Source organism: Sylvia atricapilla, chromosome 10, assembly GCF_009819655.1.
Source record: "Sylvia atricapilla isolate bSylAtr1 chromosome 10, bSylAtr1.pri, whole genome shotgun sequence".
NCBI lineage: Eukaryota > Metazoa > Chordata > Aves > Passeriformes > Sylviidae > Sylvia > Sylvia atricapilla.
Genome location: NC_089149.1, coordinates 18,390,610 through 18,414,994, shown reverse-complemented (window position 1 = coordinate 18,414,994; position 24,385 = coordinate 18,390,610). Strand labels below are relative to the sequence as shown.

Below are 24,385 nucleotides of genomic sequence, written 5' to 3'. Positions count from 1 at the left end.
ATTGTACCTGTGTTGGAGGTGGGAGGAGTGTCTGTAAAAAAGGTGTCTCAGGCCCTTGGAGGCTGCAAGGGGTAGAAGGTGGGTGTGATGGGCACTGATGGTCACAGAACCCATAGTCCTTTGCTCCCAGCACTGCAGACCAATGTTGGTGGGGTTTCTATGCTGTCACATGCACTCCTCTTCCCTGTACTCACTTTAGCACTGGGACTTGGGTGTTTTGGGGTGCCCTTGGGGTCCCAGCTGCTCCTAGAGCACAGCACCAGGTGGGTGTTGCTCTCCCTGCACACAGACCTCCTGTGGCTGATGTGTGCAGAGCTCATGGAATGGCAGCAACATGGAGCAGCACAGCTGCCTCCAAGAAACGCGGAAGCACCGGGTGTTGTGCAGAGCTCAGCTGGGCAGGAGCAGTGCCGGTGCCCTGTGTGCTCACCTCCTGCCCATGAGCAGAACTCCATGGGATGTGTCCAGCCTGCAGCCACACCTGGGCACAGGTAAGTCGGGGAGCTGAATTTGGCCACACATCAGCTGGAGCAGCTGAGTCAGAGCTGGGCCATGAGGCTGCCCACCAGCCCTGGCACTCACCAAGGCCTGGTGTGCTCCCCCGGTTATTCCCTTTGTCTGCCTGGCTCTGGGGGTGTGTCAGGGCTGCCATCTGAAGCTGTGAGCAGCCCTTCCTTTGCTGGAAGTCCCGGAATGCATTCTCGAGCACGGAAAGCACACAGGCAGTTAGGACAAGCAGAAGGCCAGTTGTTCAGTATTTTATTCAAGAGGAAATATACACACACCTCTCCCTGGCAGGGGGAGCAGCCAGCCCAGGGCATGGCTGCTACAACACGGCCACACCCGTGTTTGTGCAAAGGAAGGAGCCCCGTTTTCCTTGGGAGCGTTCCGGAGCCAAGAGATCCCCGGGGCTGAGCCCTGCCCGAGTGCTCTTCAGAGCACCGCTGACATTTTCCAGGAACAACAGAAGGAAGAGGCAGCTTATTGTGCTTAAGACATCTGAACAAATCCTGGGTAGGAGACACTCACAGCTTGTGGGTATTGCTAATTACTTACAGTTAAGAAAGAATGGATCCTGATGGGGACAGGACCCTGCGGGCCCTGCGGAGTCTCTGCCACCAGCACGCCCCGAGGCCACCGCGCTCCCAGCCAGTGCCCAGGCAGGGCCGTGGCTCCTGCTTGCCTGCAAACAAGGTGAGCTGTGCTGGGCAGGGGGGTCCTGCTCACCTTCCCTGCCCTTGGTGCCCCAGGGCGAGCTGGCGAGGAGCTCCCTGCCCTTGGGAAAGGCCGTGCTGTGCGAGCCCATCCATCCTGCCTGGGAAGGAAAAGCCGTTCCCAGGGGAGGAAGAGCCTTCCTCTTTATGTGAGGAAAGCTCAGAAGCCGGGCCTAAGAGTGAGCTCATTCAGCTCTCCACTCAGGTTACAGTTGAAAGGTTAAATATGAATAAATGCTGTAGGTTTATACATAATGTTTCCTTCTACTATGGAATGTGTCTGAATGGTCCAAAGACACCAAAAATGTTGTTAGAAACCGCAGTTAGCCAAGAAAGACAACCCCGCCCTTAAAAACAAAATAAATCCTATTAAGTTTTACTACAGCCTTTGTTTAAATGCGCTCAGAAAAAGAGTTTTCAGGTGCCTTGTGAGAATGTATCTGTTCATGCAATGGCCCGAGTTCCTCGTTTCACAAGCATTGCACATTTTTATGTAAGTCATCAAAACTATAAAACCTATTATTTTTGTCTGAAAGTCTTAGTCTAAAAAGTACAGCATTACTTTATATCCACCCATGGAAACTCCTAGACACCGCATGTGCACAGACACACACTGTTGCCTAAATGTCTTCTAAAGATACTGATTACAAAGTGTATAAAATTGGGAATACATTGTCAGGATACAGTGAGAGATGAGCCATCCTCTACCACAGACTATAATCTAGGATCAGTCACTAACTGTACACATTTATACAGCCTTGGATTCACCAGGGACTCCTGAAATGCAAACAGCAACTACACAAAGAACGGCAGTAACACTGCAGGAACACAGGAGTTACTGTCTCCAGCTCTGTGGAGCTGGCTGGAATCTGAGCGACATTTTTGTTTCCTTCAAGCAGGGCTGAAACTGAACCTCCTGCGAGACAGCTCCACTACCAGCTGGGTGAGGGACCCCTGCTCCAAGCCTGCTCCTGGACCGGGAGCCACAGAGCAGGAGCCAAAGCCTCTCTCCACTAGGATGACCTTAGGCTGTATTTTAACAAGCTCACATGCCACTGAGCCCATGGGCCACCTCCGTGCTGTCCCCAAGCTCTGCTGACACAGTGGTGTGGCTGGTAAAATTCTTTTTGTTTAAACTTGTTATTTTTCGGGCAAATGCAGGCCCTGAGGCCATTTGGTCCTGAGTGTCTGGCACCAAAGAGCCCAGGAGGAGGCAGAGGTGGAACTGAGGGCGGGTGTTGGGAGGTAGTCGCTTCCTTTGCCTGTCCTGGTACTCCCCAGTCCAGTGTGGTATTGGTTAGATGGCCATGCCCCACCTGTGCCTGCTCCTCCTCCTGCCCACCTGCAAAAGCCAGACCCCCTTCCCGAGATCCAGGCAGAGAAAAGGGACCAGCTGGATTCAGGCAACTCATCCCCCTCCAGAGCAAGACCTGCCTTCTCAGGAGATTTCAGAGCCTGGCCTACCTCAGCAGCTGCTCGGTGCATAGCCTGGAGAAAAGTTGGAGGCACTTTGTGCATTCTCTAGCCTGCCATTCCAACCTGCTGGGAGCGTGGTGCTGCCAGCCTCGGAGCCGGGTCACACCAGCACTGGGGAAGAGGCCAGACAAGGTGCTAGGACAGACAGAGATGGGAGGAGCCTCGTGTAGCTGTTTGAGAAAAACTAAGGGCACCTCGGTTTGCTGCTCCAGGCGTGCACCCCCCGTGCTCCGAGGGACCCCTGCCAACAACCCGACAGTGGAAACATCTCAAGTGGCATGTCCTCGTGTGAGAAGTTTGTGTGGGGTAACCCAGACCAACAATAGGGCTGTTTCTGCTAGAGAAGTCTTAAGATTTGTCACTACCTTACGTGCAGACGTGGGAGAGCTGATCAGGCTGAGAATGTGTTAAAATTGCTCAGGCTGCTGCTAGTTCACCATATGTGAGTCCCGTGACCGCGCTCCCATGACAGGAATCTGAAATATCAAGTGCACCGGAAAAAAGGGATTGTCAGAAAAAAACAGAAAATAGAAATACTACAAAAGCAACATTACTGAGAAGGAAGTGGACTGAGCCGATGCCAACTTGTGTGGTCACACAGTGGTTTCTATAGTCTCAATCACTTCCATCTCGCACTGCGAGGGCGACAGGAGCGGGCATTCATCCGGCTCCCAGCTGCTATCCGGGCTGTAATCTTCCTCTGAGCTCAGCTCAGCCACCCCCTCCGTGTCCTCGTCACACGACTCCATGTAGTGAACCCCCACCGCATTGATGCCGGAGTCCTCAGAGCTGGAGGGGGACGAGCAGTGCTCTGGTTTTGGTGTATTGCTCTCCTTTGTGATTAAGGCATTGCGGACGGAGCCCTCGTCGGGCTTTGCCCTGTGCGGGGCGGGCGGCTGGCGCTGCACGTAGCACATCTTGCCGTTGATGCACTTGACGCGGTAGTTGTCGATGAACAGGTCGGCGATGGTGCAGAACTGCGGCGCCTCTGGCGGCAGCGGCGGCTGGAACGCGGGAGCGAACTTGAGGAAGTGCTCGGTGAGCGACACCGAGATCTGGATGGTGTTGGGGGACTCCCGGGGGCGGACGGGGATCTCGGTGCTGGGCAGCTGCTCCACGGGCGTCATGGGCTGGTAGACGTATTTACCTGTGGGGACACGGGAGCACCGTTTAAAGGTTGGTATCTTTGAGTTTAAACAGAAGCGATGACGTTGACACCCTTGGACGCCACCAACAGTCCCTGCTGGAGCAGCCACTGCTGCTGTTGTGGCCTCTCCAGGGATGGATCCTCTGACACCTAATGCTGCAGGTAATCACAGCATCCTGTACCCCAGTGCTGCTCCCCTCTCTGCCCTGCCTCGAGGACAGCTATAGGACGTGACTAACTTTAGAGAATTCACTCCAGGGGCACAACTCCATAGCCATGAAGTGGGAAAGATGCCAAGTCTGCCCACTCTGCCTTCTAGGAGAAAGAAAACTGACAAGATTCTCAGTCTTTTTTTCCCCCACTGAACATAATGTGTAAGTTCTAGCTTACATCTTCACAATAATCAAAATTTTATGTTATTATTATTATTCCAGTGAATCTCCTTGCACATAATTCCACGTTATTTGTTTCTGGGGACTAAATAGTGTTTTTCCATATTATATACCAGAAGTTCATACATGACTACAATTAGAATTTTAAGGCAGAAAACAAGGGATTTCCAAGCTATAGAAATGCTTTTGGCATCTTGATTATCTGGTTAAGTAGTAAGAAAATAGGATTATGTTGGTTATATTGAGCAGAACAAAGTGTGAACTGAACATCTTCACTAACAGAAATAAATAAGAGAGCAGAAAATTGGGACTATGTCAGGAAAAACTGAGAAACCCGAGGCAATGCCTAAGACTGTAAAACGCTGCATTTTATTTGCATGAAGCCTCTGAAAGATTCATGTCTCCCCAGGGGCTCATCCGCTGGGAAAGCACAAATTTCCAGAAGCTTTGTGAGTAGTGGGGCTGTCGGAAGAGTTTTGCTGCCCGCGCTGCAGATGCTGCTTCGCACAGGCAGCAAACGCACCAAAGCTCGGCGGCGCTGTGCGGCACTCGGAGCTCTCCAGCTCCAGCATTAAGGAAGGCTGAGCGCTGGTGTGTTTCCAGCTCAGAGGTAGATGCAGCCTTTCCCCCTGAATTATCCATTCCTTTGGAACACGGCAGAATGGCTCGCCTTGGGAAGGACCTTAAAGATCGCGGAGGACCGTGGGCAGGGACACCTCCTCCTAGCTCAGGTAGCTGTAAGCCCAGTGAAGGGCTCGCTCCCCCTGCAAAGCCTCTCCGCAGCAGAGGATCCCCCTGAGGCTGGGAATCCCTCTCAGCCCCGGGAGAGCCGTGTCGGCGCTGGCGCCGGGTGATGCCGGCGCTCCAGGGCCCACGCACAGCCTGTGCTCTGCCAGCTCCGGGACGTCACCGGGAACCTCGAGCCCCGGGAAGGCTTTTCCCACCCCGCAGTGCTGCTGGAAGGGAAACGGGTCACGTGAAAGCCGGCTGGGACTTCCAACCCCCGTAGCCCAAGGACAGGGAGCACAGCAGAAAGGCCACGGAACCGAAGGAGGAGCTCTGGAGCGTGGGAGAGGCTCCAGGCACGACGAGGGGAAAGCCCACCGTGTGTCATGGGAGGAGAGCGCAGACAGAGCTGGCAGCAGAGGGAAGTGTGTGAGTAGCTTTGACCAGCTCCTCTCGAACACCTCATCCAATGTTTTCTCGCTACGATCTGCGCAATGGTAATTATTAACAGAGCCATGGGGAACGCTCAGTGACAAGTCAAGCTTTTCCCCTGTCTGTTTATGGCTGGATGACAGAAACCACAAAATCCATCCTCTCCACTTGCCGTCTCTTTACCACGGTGTGGCTCCTAAACCTGTTGTGACTCAGAGGAATGCGTGCTGGCGTCCAGCAGCTGCATGCTGCAGCCACAGGCAGAGCACAGCTCTCACCCCTCCAGCACAGATCCTTGGTTCTGGCAGTCTCTGAGCAATGGGGTCCCTCGGAGCTTTCTCAGATCTTGTGGACAGAACTTCCCTAGGAAGCTCTTCACCCTCACAGCCACAGCAGCAGCCCACGGCTTCCCGCCATCTGCTGCTTCCCAGAAATCCTTCTGTGAAATTAGTGAACATTATATATGCCACTGCCTTGCAAAGCCCCACAGCTGATGATTACTGTGCTGCTGGATGGGATAGTGTCTGATAAATTCAGCTCATGGAAACTGAAGTGCAGCCTGCCCTTGCCTGAAACCACGATGCTCTATTTATCCATAGATTTGGAGTGCTTCTATATGAGCTCCTTTGACAACCAACGATAAAATAGAACTAGATACTGGTGAAAAACATTTCTTCAACTCATTTCTGTGCTGCCCCTATTTGAAGAGCCCAAGGAAAGGTCCAGCGAAGATTTTACCATAATGAAAAAAGAAGTCCTGTACAACAGGACTCTGTTTTTCCACTTAAAACAGCCACTACATGCTGGCAGAAGGCTGAGGGATGTTGGGAGTAGAAAGTAATGTATTTAAGCTAAGGAAGCTTACAGCATGGGCATGAAATGGTAAAGCAAAGACTCCTCAGTTTGACTTTTTTGATGTTTGTTTTTCCCCTTTTGGGAAAAGAAGAGTGGTGGCCGAGGAGCTGCTGGGAGCTCAGCTGGTTGTTTCTCCACAGCCCCACACACAGCAGCTCCCTGCGAGCCTCAGCACTGCCCTGCTGGCACTAATTCCAGGGCAGGAGCAAAGAGTGGCCGTTCCCTTAGCACAGATTCCAGAGCCTGCCTGTGTCACCTCACAGGGGCTGAAACGTTCCTCACGTTCCAAGGACAGCCTCTGCCGCAGTAAAGCAGGAACTGGCCAACACACAGCAAAGAGAATTTTCTACATTAACTGATTTCTACATTTCTTTAGAATTCTGGTACAAGTTTGTCAAGTCTTAGCTGATTTTAGAGGCAATTTTAAACAGATTAAACTTGTTTCAAAACATGACCAGCTGTTCAGAACTGGGACTGTCAGAATGGATCATGGACAGCGCTGTGCTCACAGCCTCGGTTACTACTCCTCACCCTACATAATGCATGGAAACACATCAGCCAGGATGCAGCCTGTGAAAAATAAACGCAGAAATTAGAAATAAGATTGCCCCCCACCCCTGCAGGAGTGGCAGGCTTTTTCACTGGAAATGCCCTTAGAAGCACAAGTCCCCAGGTTCTGTTATAATCCATCTGAATCTGATCAAATACCCGTGGAAATCAACAGCAATATTCTTGTGACTCTGAACAGCTGGCAACAGTCTGTGATAAAACAGTACTTTGAGCACCTATTCTGCTGCATCCCATCTAATACATTAGCTCAGAACTTATTGCCTGTTTATTCCAAGTCAGCTGAAGAACTCTGTGACTGTGCTGTGCTGATGAATGCTCCTGTAAATGACAGTGTTCTGCACAAATACAGATTCCACACAAGACACTGCATCTGAAGTTGTTTCCTGGGTCACTTCCCCACCACTGCTTATGGAGAAGGTGGTGAAGGAAAAATACTGCACTTGTCAAACACATGTCCAAAAATCAAACTCCAAATCCTGTGAAAAGAAATCTGCTGCATTTGCAGAAGTTTGGGAAGTTCTTGTGTACTTTAGGAGCTGCTGTGAAGAGGTGTTACAGTTCTGGCTTCTGCACTTCCAACACCGTGGCAAAAAGGGGTCAGGGGAAGCAAGAGCCTGCTCCTATCCTGGAAACAGGGACTGTATGAAATCAGGCTCTGCCAGAATGGCTGCCACTGGCTGACAGGTGAGATGATGAAATGAGAGACCCCAGAAATAGGTCTATAGGCTACGCTTAACCATTTGTCCCCCTGAGCCTGCTCTGTGTTTGGGGCATTATCCCCCACCAGCACTGCTCCTCTGTCTGACCCCTCGAAGTGACAGCAGCCTGGGCACAATGAGAAAGGGACAATTGTTTCTCCATTTCTTCAGATGGCCCTTGTGCCAGCACACAAACCAAATCCTCAGGGCCCTGGCACACGCTACAGCCAACACTCAACTGCAGAACAACTAGTCAGCTATGTCCAAGGAAGTGAGTGATGGGCAGCGCTCATCTCCCTGTTGCTCCGTGCACAGGAACAGGATTTCTGTTGCCAAATCGGATGGATGCTGTTCCCCAAAGCCTTGGCTCTGCGCCTCCAGTGAGCCTGCCAGCAGGCTAAGGCAGGATCCAGCAGATCAGGGAGCTCTATCACCACCTGCACATCTCCAGCAAACTCGGGCAACTTGGAAAATTTTTTATGTTCGTGGCACTAATAACCAGAACTATGTGGCTGGTTGACTGGAAGCTGTATTATAGAGCCTCCTGCTTCCAAAAACCCAAATCAAGCCTTGAGAAACAAGCCATGAGGTCATTTCTCTCTGATTTTTTTGCTAATTGGGCAGTCTGCATGCATCCTCACCAAACAGACACAAAATGGCAGCAATTTCCGTGCCTAATACAAAATAACTTAACCATGAAATAAGCAGAGGTACAGCTGGAAAATTTTCTTTTCCACTTCCCTCCATCCCAGCATTCTGGTTTACCTCTAACACTCATTAACATGCTTCACATATTGGAAAAAATAAAAAGTCCAGCTTTCAGGACGGGGGTTTCTTATAACAAATTCTCAAGTTTTACCCTCTCAAAAGGAGGACTTAGTCCTAATAAATAACATCACAAATTGCACTGCACTTCAGAAAATGTAAGAGAGAGCCGTGGAGCTGACAAGTCTTAAGTCAGCAATACATACCATGGATATTTGTTTGCATGCAAGGCATTTACACATCTATTAACTGAAAGATAAAAGCTTTTTTTCATATGTATTCTTCCCCCTGCAGCTGCTGGAACAAATATTTCTACAGCCTCCCATCTGCCAGCTCATCCATCTCCAAAACTCAGCAAGGTTAACGAAGACCTGCTATTGCAGCTACCGAACGTGACCTGGCTCAGCTTAGGAAGTGCTGCTGTGTGGGCTGAGCACTTGTGGAAGTCCCAAGCAGAGGTGGGCTGAAGGTGAACTGACTCTGATCCCAGCAGAATCTCTGTGCCTTTGGCTGGGGTCACAGATCCAGACTGTGGCCCCAGGGCACAGTCCATGGCTGCCACAGGCTCCCAGTGAGGGTGTGGAGGGATGTGTCCTGTTCACCAGCAGGGAGCTGCTCCCTAAATACTGGTACCTTGGTGCTGACTGAACATTTACCTGTGTAAATGCACCAGTGATCCCCAGCCTTGTGAAGTCCAATGGGATTCTCACTCCAGCTGCGGCAGACTTTGCTATTGCCATTCGCAACCCTGCCAAAAAATTCAGCTCACATGGGAGGGGAATTGGTCCCTCTATGAAGAACATAAAAGCCCTCTAATTAAATACCACAGAGCTCTGAAGGATTGAAGGCAAAGGAAGCATTCATAATGCATGTGTGACAGGAGACAGCGCTGCCTTGGAGGGGTTCTGCATTATTCCAAGGAGAGCTCCCTGCACAGCTGTTCTGTGTGTGGAAACCTTGGAGATGAGCTTCTCGAGCACTGGCTTTCCTCACTGCAAGAGATGGAGAACAACCAAGCCCTCTTCCAGCAGCACGTGTTCCACATCTCCTGGGTGTGGCAGGAGAGCCAAGTCTGCCTGTTGGGGAAGCACTGTGTGGATGCAGTGCTGTGCTGCCTACGGGAGCTGTCTGGCAGGTGGTGACAGCTCCAAGCAGGAGTGGTGCCCTGCTAGTGGTGTTGGCACAGCAGCCCCAGGACAGTACAAAGGTTCTCACACCCACCTGAGTTTCCAGGGCCCCCCAGTGCAGTGCATGGCACACGTTCACCAGCCCGGCCAGAGGGCACGGGAAGGAAGCACACAGAGATTCACTGCTGGCACAGCAGAACCTTGGGGCAAGGGAGGGTTTCCTCCTTCACAGACTAAGGCAAAGCTCACTGCACATCCTGGACAGGTTTATGGAGGACACTCAGCATTGTCATCCTGCTGGAGGTGCCCACTGCAGCTGTTGTTTTGAAGTGCCCAGCAGAACAGAATTCCATTGGAAGTGTGATGTAGGGCTGAGTACCTACCTGGGGTCACAGCCTTCCAGCCCTGCCAGCAGAACAGTGGACAAAATGACTGCTCTGCTTTCCTCCTCCTCTCTCCAGTTACATGCACAGCTTGGAGCAACAAACCCTTGCAAACAAAGTTTGCCCTACCCATAACTACTTGCTGAGGACTGTCACAACTCCAAACTACACTCAGAACACAGTACTAACTTTTCCAGAGGAGCAAGAACAAATGGAAGGAGAAACCTGGGGCACATTTACAGATGGCACATGTGAAAAACCCCACTGCACTTCTTCATGATGTATGGAATCATATTCAGCAAATCCTCATGGGCTGCATGGTGAAGAAAAGATGTGGACTGAGCCACCAGAAGAAATGGGAAACATTTCAGGACACTGAGGCACTGCTACATTACAAGCTCAAGTAGAGCTATACTGGACCATTGGTGGTTATAGTAAGGCATATCTGAAATGATTGTCCACCTTGAAGAAACCTCCTAGACAAAGACAAGCAGCACCTCACTGCAAGTGATATTTCTGCCTTGCACTTTGTCCAAACAACTTTGAAAAAGCAGTGAGATTGCTCAAACAAATTTCTAGTGTAGGGAATGTAAAGAGAACATTCTGCATACCTACAGGAATTCTGGCAGAACTAGAAGGCCCAGTAAGGGATCACAGAAGAGACTCCAAGGCCACGAATGAACTCAGCAAAGACACAACAGAAAAAGTAGCCACACACCAGGACCTGAGCAGGCTGGAAGTGCAGCAGGAAGGGCTGGCAGGCTCTGCCCTAACAGAAATGTATGATTGCAAAGGGCTCCTTCTCACAGAACCACCTCCATCTGAGCACTAATGAATACATCCCACTCCAGACCCCATCCAAGCGCAGGGAAGAACCAGTCCAGCACTGTTTTGGCAGTGGCTGCCTAGGAGCAATTCCATCCAGCTGCCAGCTCTCTCCGGTGGAGGAGAGGTGTTCCCTCCCTGCTGTACAGCCAGACAGCTGTGCCAGCCCCTGACTCGACACTTTCCACAGGAAACCAGCACAGAAGGGGGGGGAAAAATCAGGAAGTTTTTCCTCATCAAATTTGTATTTTAATGCCCTTTTGTCTTGATCTGTCTTAAATACAAAAAGGATCATGACAGTACATGCTGTGAGCTGTCTAAGCCTTTGAGAAGTTTCTGTGCACATCAGCTTAAGAGCAGGTAACACTTAAATGCAAACAGACCCTGGAGCTTCCTCCAACATCCCTGCTCTTTACTCTCATTGCTTACACGGATTTACTAGACTTAAAGAAAAAGCAACCCTGAAGGCTTGAGAGATGCAGCCATAAACCCTTTTAAAGGGGCCGTATTTGCTCACTAACCATTGTAAAGGAACACAATACCAACGCCCCAAAAGGCAGTGAGCAGCAGAACACACCATGTGTGTGTTCTGGAGGAGCTCTTTCAGGATCTGGAGGATGTCACCCATACCACAGGTGCTACCAACCCCAGCTCCATGCTGGGTTCCAAAAACATGGAAGCACAGCCATGGAAATTGTGGCACAGCTCTGGTTACCTCTGCCAGCACAGCAGCTGGGAAATACCACCCAAGCTCTGAATCCAAGGACATTAATCTTCCAGCATCCCTTCCAAACCCACCCCCAAAGGCCAGAACAGCCACTTCTCACACATTTGCCTGAGAAATTTTATCCCCCAAGTTACACTAGATATTTTTAAAATTCAGTAGAGAAAATAGCAAAAAATGGCTTAGTGCTAAATATTTATTCTACAACCCCATCCCTGTGTGCCATCTGCTCAAGCTTCAGCAGCCCATGGTTTCCATGCAGCCAGTCAGTGCACTGATAGGGAAACAAAGCAACAGAAGCTCCATGTCAAACTACCCAGAAAACCATGGCATTGCCTGGAAATCAAAGGGACTGGAGACACAAGATCCAGTTGTCTTCCAGGTGTGTGGTATGTGCTGTAGGGGGGCACCCTAAGCCTCTGCATTTGATGGAATGCTTTCTTGGGAATTCTCAAATAAGCAGAACAGCTCACTGAGTATTTGAAGGAAAAGTCGTCCTCTGCACTCTGCACCCACAGGGGACATCTGGGGCAGGAGGTTGGGTTTCGCAGCTTGGAATAAACACATCTCTGTGGCCACAGTGTTTTCCTGGTGGCTGACAGGAAAAACAGTGGCCCGTGGGATGTACCTGTGCTGATCCCTTCCTGTGGCCAGAGCCCAGAGTGTCCTGCTGACACAGCATCTGTGCAGTGGCCATGTGGGAGCAGGAGCCTTCAGGCTGGACAGCACCACATTCTTCAGCTCCAGTGCTGGGAGCAGGGTCCTTATTCCCAACACAGTCTTTTAAGTCTTGTCCCAGCACTGTTCCTGGTGCCTCATGCACATCTCCATTCACATGCCATTCAAACCAAGCTATTTCTATCACAAGCCTCTAGAGAACCCATTTCTGGGGATTTTAAAGCCCTGCTTCCCCTGTTTGTGCCCAAAGCACATCAAAACGTGGAGCTGAGGAGTGCAAGTACAGGCACCCTTGGGGGGGGGTGGGATCCAGCAATGCTCTGCATCAACAAATAGAAGCCCAAGTACCACCAGTGGAGGTGGAGTAGGTGGGCATCACATCGAGCCCTTGTGTCACACAGTGCCACTGCAGGCAAGTGACTTGGAGCACCTGGACAGCACAGGTGGGAGCACAAACAGCTCTCTGCTGTGGCAGGGTGAGCCAGTGCTGGCAGAGGTGAGAGCATCGCCCTTGGCTTCACATCCAGAGAGTCAAGATCCCACAGGACCAGCTGGAGAACGGCTCCTGTGTCAGCAGATCACGGTCTAGTGGCACAGGGAGGAGAAACAAAGAAAAAGGTGGGCATCTCCTTCCACCTGCCCTGCCTACAGCTGGGTTAATGCTGGTGGACTGCAGGAAGGCTGCAAGAGCTGGTCAGTCCACCCTGGCACACCTGATGCTGTCCCAGCCTTTCACCAGGGGAAGGAGGGAGGAAGTGCAAACACCTGGAGTAGGGCTCAGGCAAGCATTGAAGTCCAACCAGCCAGCTATGCAGTGTGGAACAGCCAAGCACCCTGCCTGCCACAGTTACAGGTGTGCAGCAGCATCATGTGTGGCAGGGAGAGGGACATACAGAGCCTGGCATAGAGATGGGTGCAGCAGGGAGTAATTTCAGGGCCAGGTGCAAGCACACAGCCAAACAAACAGCCTCGAGAGCAGACGTGTGGGCTCTGGAGCTCCGCAGCCACCAGTGAGAACAAGAATACAAATGCATGCCTCTTGCTGAAATTGTTTTACAACGTAGGTTACATATAAATTCCAACTGTTACATGGCCTAAATTAACGTATGGCTATGTTAAAAACAAGGCCCAGTTGCCAAGCAATCAGTTTTCACTTTCCCAGTAGGTTTTTGACTACCATTTATGTGAATATACTCAACTATTGGCAAAAAACAGCTCCAAATTGCACAAACTGCACTTCTTGAGTTCTGTGATCAGTCACTACATAAAAATTGATTAGTGGAAGAATCAAAGCCATTATGAAAACATACTCTGTATCTTGTGGGCAGATAAATTCATGGAGGTGCTGGAAGAAAAGCCACAACACATTAAACCAGGGCCACTTTATATGCAGAGAGAGAGATGCTCTACCTGGAATCCAATCTACTGTCAACTAGCTTTTGCATTAGTATAAGCTTGTGCCATCCATCAACAGCTAAGCCCACACTGTCACAGCTCTCGGGAGTTTGGGAACATCTTACACTGTTTGTGAGTAAAGCATTTTGCTTTTTATCCTTTACAGAAACACAAATTTCTAGTAGAGCCTCACCAGTGTGCAGAAATAAGTTACCAAGGCTGGCAGTGAGTCATGGAGTGTACAGCAGCACTGGTTAAATCGAGGGCCATTACATAAGAACACCCCAAGAAGTCCCTGCTCTACAAGCCGGGCTCTGCTGGTTGCAGCAACACGAGCTGTGACAAAATGTGCTCTTGATGGGCACACAGGTGCTGCCAGGAAATTGGAGGTCCTGTGCCAAGCACCTGAGAGGCCTCTTCAGTGCTTCCAGCAGACCTGAGCAGTGTCAGCTCTGCAGACCTGCAGGATGGAAGTCACAGTGAGAACAATCTTGTGACTCAGTCATGGGACAATGCAAGGCTATGACCACGGGCTGCTATTAAGGACCGAAGAAACATCCATCAAGAAGCACAAGAGGAAGGATGATGTGATAGCAAGCACTTTCGCATGGGGCACTGGCATTAAGCAGGCTCTGATATCCAGGCTGGCAAACAGATTCCCTCACCTGCAGAGTCCAGGAAGGAAGCCACACGCTCTCACCACGGGCACTGTGCTCCATTGCAGATTTTATCTTTAGGCTGTTCCTCTGCGGTGACAAATGTGCCAGCAGCCTCTCACAGCAGGAAGTCCTCTGAGCAGGAGCACAGGCTCAGCCCTCACTGTGCAGGGTTCAGGACATCCTGAATCCACAGACAACCCCACCACCAGCTGACAAGACACAAGATTAATGAACTTTTTCTTCAGAAGTACCTGCTTCTGGTAGGAAACATCCCCAGCCTTGTCCTTTCAGGCTTCACAAAACCAGCACTTAACCCTTCAGGCAACCACAGAGAAAGGGTGTCAGTTATCGGCCACTCTAAGAGGCTCTTACCAGCAGATCACTGAGTTTGGGGCAAGCAGACAAAAATCTTTGTGAATTATGCCTCTCAGATGGACAGACAGACTACAAAACAGCCTCATAGTCATGCATGACAAAGAGTTTTTGGCTGGCAGGAAGTGTTTTGGTACACAGGTCCCTTTTTCTTAGACTTTTGGAGACAGAAGCGCAGTGATTTCTGTTCAGTCGTGTATGAGCTGTACAAAAGTTAGTCCTATGAGAAACACTAAGCAAGTAGCCTGAATTCTGAGATTTTCCTGTGGTCTAATTCAGTTAGGTGATATCTGGGCCTCTGTTAATAATAACATGCATGTCTCTAAACGTTATAGTAAGGATTCAAAATGAATGCCAGCAGGTTCTTCCAGAGGCACTGACATTCCCACAGCGTACAAGGAATCAATACATGTGGGTTCTCTTATCAATGGTACTTTCAGACTGTGATTTCCAGATTATAACTAAAACCTGAGGAAAAAAATCCCATCCAGGTCAGGGATGGCGCACTCATAAAAACTGGCAGTGTTTTCCCTTAGAGTAACACTTCAGAATACATTACACTGACATTCTTTCCTTGGTTGTGTACAGCTTAGTGAAACGAAGCTGGAATATCATAGCTCTTTAAAATACAGGTGAGGAGAAGATCTTGCACAGCCACAGGCAACAAATCCTCATTAAAAGTCTTTTCCCATTACAAGCTGCAACATACACCTTTCTGCAGCTCCTGTCTGGCATTCAGCATAAAGCCTTGCTCTGTGCACAAACATTCTGTCCGGATACATGGACTTAACAGGATGAATGCTCAAACCCTTTTCACTGCAGAAGTAAATTAAAAACGCCTATTTGTCCCAGGATTAGTGGTCATTCTCCCTCTAGACCAAGCTGTGGTTTCTGGGAATTCCCAGCCCTAGAGGTCCTAGCCCCACTGCTCCATTCCACTTTAGACAAGAGTTTTCCATGAAGAAAAATGTATGAGCTCCTCCAAATACTCAGAATTTGAGACATAAGCATGTTACAACTCCCTTTCCCTGTTTATCCAACAAATCAGTCATCAGGATGTAGTTTTGCCCTTTGGAACAGTACTGCTGGAAATTCAAGTTGCCATCACCACTGCCAGGCTGGCTGCTTCCAGTCCACATCACCATCTGCAGACAGGGACCACAGAGCATCAGGGCACTGCTGCCCTTCCGCTCCCCTTTGGATGTGGAAATGAGTTTTGCAGCCACCAAAAACCAACATAAGGAAAACCCACTGGAATAAGAGCAAGGTTTTTGGAGATGTACAGTGTATGCTGTGCTGCAGAGCACCCCAGGGTTGCAGCTGCTCCTCTAACACGCAGGGATTGACAGACACTGGCTGCAGGCAGGCACAGCTCCTCTTCAGACCCCCAAACCCTGTCAGGATACACCTGAATTCCTCCCCATACCATCTCAGCTCACTTACCATCTTTGTCACAGGAAAGCAGGGCTCCCTCACTGATTCCCTCCTCACAGTTCCCACAGGCAGACTGGGGTCTGAATAATTACATAGGCTTGGGAGATTGTCAGAGCCCCTGCTGATGGCTTCTGTTGCTGGAGAGAGGGAGAGACACCTTGGAAATGCTGCTGGTGTGCACAGAGATACCGAAATGCAGCCTACATCACTGTGTGGCACAGGAAAATGCCTGCACCTGGGCCAGGTGTGTACCTGGCAGAGAGCAGGAGCTGCCACAGACACACACCACATCTTCTCCCTGGTAGAGGTTTAACTGAGGACGGCCTTGACAGAGAACTTTCACAAGCTTTGTGCAACAGACAACAAATGCCTTCATTTTAAAATGTTATTAAAGAAAACCACTAGTGATTCAAGCAGAGAAGAATGCGAGGAGCAGTATCAGCTCAGAGCACACCCAGGTGCAGTGCCTGTGCTGATTTGCCTGGTTCCCTGGCTGCAGCTGTGGGCAATGGATAAGGGATAACCCCCTCCCCTTGCAGCACACAGCTGGGACTGATGAGATCCCGACGAGGGCACTGTGCCTCTGCTGGCTGCCCTCAGATACTGAGAGGAAGCAGTGGAGCTCTGAGAGCCAAGAGAAATCCAAATGTACTCTAGTTCTGCATTCCCAGAATATTGCTAGCATGGCCAAATTTAGAGGAGACCTTCTCCCCAAAATCACCCAAAAAACATGTGGCCTTTGTGGCATGCCACCCATCACACAAACCCATTTTCTCTTCTTGGCTGAAAAATGACAGTTCCTTGGATCTCATGCCAGGTCTGCCTGACCTCATGCAGAACCTGCCAAGTCTGGCTGCAAACTCCAGCTGAACAGTGCCATAATTTGTGCTGCATGCAAGGCAGCAGAAAACTAATCCAAGGCACACTTGCACGTGCTGTCCACCACCTAGCAAACTGCAAGGGTGGGGCAGCAGGTGTATCTTTTAAAACCTTTCCTGCCACCATGATCTTGTTCCTTGCCTGAGCCTGGCAACTATGCTCCCTTCCTGGCCACCCAATGGAGATCTCACGATTTCCCCATGCTTGGTTTGTTTTCTTGTAAAGGTTCCAAACAGCTGAACCTGTAAAAGTGGTGGACCTGAAATTTATTTGCTGCATTTACTTTTCAATACAAGATATGCAAAAGGCTTTAAGGAGCTAAAAGCTTGCTCTTTTGATGCTGAATCAGGGAAAAAAAAAAACACAGAAAGGCCAATACAAGGTGGCACAATTACTGTCTATTGATGCAACTCCTGTGGAACCACGATTCATCATGTATTATTGATAATTGCAGCATAATGTACCGAGGGCTTTGCAGGGAGTTTAGCAGAATGCAAGATATTCAGATTACAAATGAACCCAGTTGCAAGAGAATGCTCTTAATTGTATCAAGCATGATGCCTTCAGTCACTGTTAATTCTTAGGAAGTAAAATTAGCAAAACGCAGTTGAAGTGCTGCTGTGAGGTCAGGACAGATGCAACCCCGAGGATCTGATCTCTTCTGACATAAGCAGGTACCACCTCAGACCCAGCAGCCTCACAGCCAGCACCACTGCAAATCACAGCTGCAGTGGAAATCCCGAGGTGAGGAAAGGGAGGTAGGCACCTTGCTGCAGACCTGCCTCTGGCATGTTTTCTCTGGCTCTGGAAAAAGTAGATCAGAGTAATTCAAGGCGCTCAGCTTGCATCTAATAAACAAAACCTCGCAAGGCTGTCAGAGGGGAGGGGAGGAAGGTGAACAGGGGGCTGCCACCCTGGCAAAGGGAATGCATGCAGGGCACAGAGCAAGCAGGAGAAATGCGTAGTGGGACAAACACAGGGGCTGAAGTCAAAAACATCTCCCAGGCCAACACCTTCTTCCCTGCTGGGAAAAGAACTCTGAGGCTTAATCCCTCATCCTGCTTTCACGTGGAGACTGGAGTTGGCACAGCCTCCTGGCAGCACCCAGGGGAGAGGTGTTGAGGACAGCTATGGCATCAGGGATGAGGCCTTCCTGCTCCCCCTGGCAGAGCCCAGTGGCTCCAGTGACACCCGAGGCATCCCAGCACCCTCCCATCCCAGCCTCCCCAGGCACACCCGTCCTGCACGTTTTTCATGCACCTCTTATGGAGGCTGTACCTGGGTTCAGAGCTCCCCATGTATGAGAGCGCAAGAGAGAAACACCACACTGGGAAATCTGCTCCCCACCAAGCCCAAAACAGACTGAAAAGGACCTGAAATAAACTCCAGGCTTAGACACAGAAGTCATACAAGCACCCAGGGCAGCTGAAGCTCTCCGAGCTGTTTGGATACACCAAACAGTCTCTGATCTCCCTGCCATCTATTATTGCCATTTTATGGATAGAGAAACATCTGAGGTAAAGACAGCACCTACAGTACTGCTCACTTCCGAGCATGCCAACCACAATGGCTTTGGGGAATTCAGACTGGGTTCTGTCTCAATTATTCCTTCCATAGCCAAGTGGCTCTGCAGCGCTAAATTGCTCCTGTCACTGAAGTAAGCAGATGTGATCCTGAATACACATGAGGAGACAATCTACTCATCATGGCATGGTGCGTTTTTGTAATTTCTCAGTGTAAGTGCACTTTAACTGAGTTGACATTCTCCAGGACCTTGGCCACTGATGGAAAAATAATACTTCAATGGCCCTTTTAATTGATGTAGAGTTTCCTGTTCCCCAATACAGCTCTTAAGAGTCACAGAGAAGCACTTTCAAGAACCCTCTGAGGATTCCCAAGTCGGTATTATAGCACTGCATTTATGCAAGATAACTCCCAATGCTGTTTAATTACATCTCTGACCTCTCTACAATTTCCCATTACAGACCTCATTCTTACCCCTTTTAAGTCCAACTCAACTCATTCCATAGGATCAAGATACAAAGAGATCCTTAGCTCTTTGCTAAGGAAATTTGCATTAGGAAATGAGGGGCAAGAAGAGAGTGCGCTTCATCATGGCTTTCAGAAGATTAAACAAGGCAATGAAGTGTGTGACTTCCTTTAAAATCTTCCATTTAAAATCCTGGGTTCATGAGGCAAAAATATCTTAACTTTTCCTTAGCCATAAAGGAAGAATTGAGAAGGAAGTCTGTACTTCTTGCAAATGCTGTAACTATTTTTAAATCTTATAATTGCCACACAGAAGCAAAGGGGATTGCTTTGATGGGATCTCAAGCGGTCTTTCCAAGAGGGAAGCAGTTCCATGTAATGCCTAAGGGACACCAGTCTAAGCCTTCCCCGAAGGACCATGGCTCCTCACCTTTTCAAGTACTCTGTTCCCCTGCTGTGTTTCTCTTCCTAGTCAGGATATTTTCCCATATGCAAACCTAAACTCTCCTTGTCACACGTAAGAGACACCTGGTTATCTGCCACGTCTGTGCAGAGGAGGACTCGAACACAGCTGCTCTGCAAGGCTACCTTACACTTTGCAAAGCTCATCATCCCTTCCTCCTTCTTCCCTTCCTTTCTTCTTCCCTCAATCTTTTACAGCCCAAACAACACTTTCTTCTGCACTCCCTTATAAAGCATATTTTTCTCAGCTGATGTCTGTGATCTCCTCCCCATTCTCCTACAGCTCTATAAAGTGCAGCACTCAAAGCTCAGCCCATCAGCCTGGTTTCCTCACCACTGAGCTGAAGAGACTAATTAAATTGCACACTTGCCATGCTCCTGGTAATGCATCCCAAAGCGAAGGCTGGGGTTTTGGGTTTGGCTTTTCTGCCACACAGAGCTCCCACTGCTGACGCACAGGCAGTTGGTGATACATCCTAATCCCCAGATCCCTCTGTGCAATTCTCCAGGTGTTCCCAGTTCCATGTTTGACTTCCCTATCTCAGGACCATTCCCGGATGATTCTGGGTAACATCTCCACTTTATAAGCACCAATTTGAGCTCTGATCCTGTACCCCAGAGTGCTCATAAGCTTTTATATCTTGATGGTGGCCGCAAATAACTGAAACCAGGGAAATGTTGGGAAGAATCTAGGTCATAACTTGAGGGCCTTTGTGTTATCAATGAAACACCAGTGAGACATCCCTGCCCCTGTGCAGCAGGTGACTGTGGCACCTTCTCACACAGCCAGTTGTGCCACACAGTACTCAGGGCACAGACAGAAGAAAACCTTTTGTCCTGAACTGCTTTCAGATGAATCCCAAATCAAGGCAAAATTCTTGAAGTGCATATTTAACTGATCTAGAAACTTGCATCCAAACAAAAGCTGGCTTTTGGGGCAGCTCCTTTTCCCTGTGAAACAAAATTTGCAAAAAGTGTGTGTGAAAGGTAGTTCATGAAGGTGACTAAATTGCAAGGAGATGGCAATGGCAATGGATTTAAAAGCAGAATGGGATGTAAGGAGTCCAGGGACACCCTCAGCAGCACCAAGTAACTCTCACATAAGCGTCCAGTGTTAACCTTGACCATCCAAGCTTTAAGATCTCCAGAACACAACACAACCATCCAAACATTGCTCCATCACCATTTCCTGACCTCATATCAACACGCTGCTGGGAAAGCCTGCTCTTCAAGGCTCTACATGATTAATTATTCATCAAACTATGTTTGGACATCCACAGTTCAATCTCAGTTCTCCATGATTAGATACATCAGGATCGTGAATACCGACCGATATTAAAGTCATTGGGCACCTTTTCACCAGAGTTGGCTCAATACTGGATTTTGAAGCTATCTGCTATATATAGCCTAAAGCAGTTACCTCTCTGCTCAAAGGGTTTTATGCCTGTAGAAAGAAAACCATTCGCACCAAGAATGAAGCGGCTGGTGCAAAGGACAGCGGTGCCCAGCCAGTGTCACCGCTCACCGTCCGGCGAGCCGACGGGGGCGAGGGGCACTGGGACTCCAGGCCCCGAGAGAACTCTCCGGGCATCGCCGCTGCCGCTCCTGCGAGGTCAGGGTCCCGCTGGAGCCGCCTCGGCACGGACAGCTCCGGGAGCAGACCGCTCCCGGCCGCGGGACGGGGCAGGACGGAACGGGACGGGACGGACAGAGCGGGACGGGCGGTGAAGCGTTGCGCGGGGACCGACAGGACCTTCGGGACAGCCGGGATCGCGCGCCCCCCGTCCGCTCCCTCGCCCCCTCACTCACAGTGGCACCATCCCAGGTGGCAGCACCAGTGCAGGCGGAAGCAGCGGCCGTGGCTGTGGGTGGCGCAGAGCGAGAGCCCGTCGCAGGGCTGGAAGTCGGGTCTGCCCGCGCAGCTGCGGGCGAGCGCCTGAGCCTCGTCCAGCTTCTCGCTCTTCGCCGCCGCCGCCCCGCTCATGGCGCCGCCGCTCCGCCCGCAGCCCCCGCGCCGCAGCGGCCAGAGGAGGAGGAGGAGGAGAAGGAGGAGGAGGAGGTTGAGGACGAGGAGGAGGAGAAGGAGGAGGAGAAGGCGCCGAGCCGCAGCGGAGACCGCCCGCCCGCCCAGCGCCGCGGGGGCAGCGCCGCGGGCAGGGCCCGGCCGCCCGCCCCGCCCCGCCCCGCCCCGGGCCCGCAGCACCGCCCGCGGTACCCCGATGGCTGCGGCAGCCGGGGGCGCTGTCCCCCGATGGCCGGACCTTGCCATGTCTCTGCCCTCGATGGCCGTGCCCCGCGATGGCAGTGCCCTGCGGTGACCGCGGCCCCTTACAGCTGTGTCCACGATGGCGATGTGCCCCGGCGGCCGTGTCCCGCGATGGCCGTACCCCTCGGTGGCTGTGCCCCCCATGGCTGTGTCCCCGGGCTGGGTGGGAGGGTGACCCGCGGGCTGCCCTGCGCGGCGTGGTGAGCCCGGGACGGCGCCCGAGGGCGCTGCCGGCAGCCGCGGGCCGCTGTGAGATTCCACTGCTCTCCCAAGGCGCTTGCAGCGGCCGGAGAGCACGGGAGGGAGCGGCCGCCAGCCCCGGGCACAGCAGGGCCGTGGGCCGGCTGCCAGGCTCCCCCGAGTGCTCCCCCGGCCATGTGGAGCTCCTGTCCAGACACCACCGGGCTTGACGAATGGGATCCGGGCACCCTGGCACCGGACAGCGGCCCCCGAGGAGTGTGGGCAGCAGGTGAGCAGCCTCGATTACAAGCGATCCGGGGTGCTCCAAGCGTGCAGCTCTTTGCTAGTCTGTGAGACAGGTGGACACAGATCACCCCTGCAGTGCCAGAGCCAATGGAGCAGGATACTGAGCTGCTTGCACAGGTGGCCCGCAGCACAGGCAGGTTTTAGTTGTTTCTTTTCATCATGCTACTTAATTCTAATTCATTTCTTTCGAAGCACACAGTGATTTAAAAAACCCTGATAAACTTTGTCTTTCATTTTGTCAAATTATCAGTAGATTTAATTTTGGTTAATAAGCATATGAAAGTATTGTTATTTTCCAACAATCATATCTTTAGGCCAAAATTAAAGTTTGGATTTATCTTGAGCCGTGGCTACATTATTTGTTTCCTAAGTGTGGTGGTAGACTTGTTTCCCTGCTATGTTTGAATGAAAATTGCAGTTTTATTGCTGTTCTGCTCAGCACTGGGAGTTGAAGTCAGCTTTCTGCTAGAACACAAATCAAATGGTCATTTTCCTAGTCCCTTGTCTTTGTACAATACCCAATGGCTCTATGTCAGAAACAGTCAAAACATACTTAAGTTTCTGTGTTCTCCAGACTATTCCCAGGCAGTTCGTATGGGGTCTGTCCCTGGACAGATCCCAGATGTGTCCCCATCCTGCACACCCTCCTGAAGGTGTGCTGAGAGAACCATTTGCTTCTTGCCAATAAGAAGGGCTTAAGAACAGCCAAGCTGCTGGTGTCTGGCTGTGATCAGCGCCACGCTTTATGGGTCAGACCAAGGCATATGGGTCATAGCAGCAGAGCACAGAGTTGCACTGAGGCTTTGAACCACCTCTGACAGTGATCCCTGACTTGCAGTGCAGACCTGGTCTCTGCAGTGCTGCTGGCCCTTCCTGCTCATCCATGGTCCCCTCCTGCAGCACCTCAGTGCCACATGACTGTGTCCCAGCTGTGCCCTCACCTCCTCGGATCTGGAATGGCTACACCATTAAGTTCAGCCTATTTTGGAGGAGAGGGGTGCCCAGTTGCACTGAGCAGGGGATTTGAGCCTCCCTTGGCACTGGTCACCAGGAGTGGGAGACCTTCACAGGTCTGTACATTTTAAATGTCTCCAGTTTTTATTACACTAGAAAGAGAGTATTCTGACACTCCTGCAGGCTTATCTGCATTTGTTTTGCCAAAATCCCACTGAAATCTGCAAACCTTTAGGACCTTGCTCTGCTGTTTGCAAGCAGAAGAGCAACTGATTGCAAACCCAGGTGTTTCTTTGACACTGTCCCGATGTCCCCCTGTTCCCTGGAGCCCACCAGTGGCAAACGAGGGACACAGCTCAGCTCCCACAAGAACCTTGGCCCAAGGAGAACTGACACTTCTATCTGCTTGCACAAAATCCTTCCTCTCCAGCACTGTCTCACCTCCAGAAATGCTCTCAGACCAGCCTGGGCTGTCAGATCACTTTCTGTTCAGAAGAAATAAAGAAGGAAGGTGAAGTATGGGTTACAGAAAGATGGGTAGGTGTTTCTGGCAAGACCCAAGCACCCCATCCAATTTGGGCATGCGCTGCAGGACAGCAGTTCTGAGCAGCCTAAGGCAGGGAGCTCTCTGCCTGCCTTTGAAGGGCCAGTGCTGCAGGGGACTCTGATCAAAGCTAAGGCAATGCTCCCCTTTGGTGCACTCCCGTTCGCTACTGTTTTGCACAATGCCCGTGGCTGAGCAGTTAATGGAGGCATCTGCTGCACTGGCAGAGTTCACTGACTTAATTAAAGATATCTAACAATCCTGCAGCTGCATGAGAGAGGCCACGGGTGCTCTCAGGGCCAACACCGAATCTCCTCAGACTGAGAGCAAGCACCCTGCTGTGCAGAAAGCACCGACAATGTAGCCAGACACCACATGAAAGTAAAAGCAGGGCCCAAAGATTAAGGATGGACTGGAGCCAGCTCTCATTGTGCGTCACCACAGCCTCACCGTGCCAGAGAACTGTATAACCTCAGCTCATGGATAGCTTGGAATAGTCATGCAGCAAGTGTGCAGAGCTGGGGACATTCCTCACCTGTAGGGATGGTTTTACCTGGAAAACATTTTTAACAGATGTTTTCCTACTGAGTGAAAATGGTTAACTGGTTTAAAAAGACAAGTGGGAAAACTAATCCTGTACCAAGTGGTTATCAAGTTGTCCTCTGCGTGGGGCTGTGTTCTCTCCTGTTAAATGAAGAAACATTTCACTCATGGGTATATTTCTGGCATCACTGCACATCTGAGCTGATGGGGACTGTGCAAGGCTGTTAACAATGTACCAGAGAAGCTCACAGAACAGGCTGGTGGCTGCTGCTTGGGCTGCTTGTCAGCAGGCACCAAGGGCTTTGGATCAGGCTGCCCTGCAGGGCTGAGGGCCAAGGAGCTGTGGCTGCCCTTTGGAGCGCTCTGCCCCGCCGGGAGAGGGGCAGGCCA

The 24,385-nt window shown here is 50.7% G+C and overlaps 1 protein-coding gene and 1 long non-coding RNA gene across 3 annotated transcripts; both read right to left on the bottom strand.

Moving 5' to 3' along the window:
- Positions 1-742: 742 nt before the first annotated feature.
- Positions 743-21,187, bottom strand: C10H3orf70 (chromosome 10 C3orf70 homolog). Of its 2 annotated transcripts, XR_010744377.1 has the most exons (3): positions 21,012-21,187; positions 3,056-3,837; positions 743-1,183 (listed from the first exon to the last, which is right to left on the bottom strand). XR_010744377.1 is itself a non-coding variant. In XM_066326176.1 (2 exons), the coding sequence occupies exons 1-2, from the start codon at positions 21,184-21,186 to the stop codon at positions 3,284-3,286; spliced, it is 729 nt and encodes a 242-aa protein (XP_066182273.1). In that variant the 5' UTR covers position 21,187; the 3' UTR covers positions 743-3,283. The 2 variants fall into 2 exon arrangements, 1 of the variants encoding a protein (XP_066182273.1); XM_066326176.1 differs by having other exon boundaries at positions 743-3,837.
- Positions 14,852-16,348, bottom strand: LOC136365790 (uncharacterized). Its single transcript, XR_010744410.1, has 3 exons — positions 16,125-16,348; positions 15,882-16,009; positions 14,852-15,583 (listed from the first exon to the last, which is right to left on the bottom strand). It is a non-coding gene; the product is annotated as an uncharacterized lncRNA (long non-coding RNA).
- Positions 21,188-24,385: the final 3,198 nt, after the last annotated feature.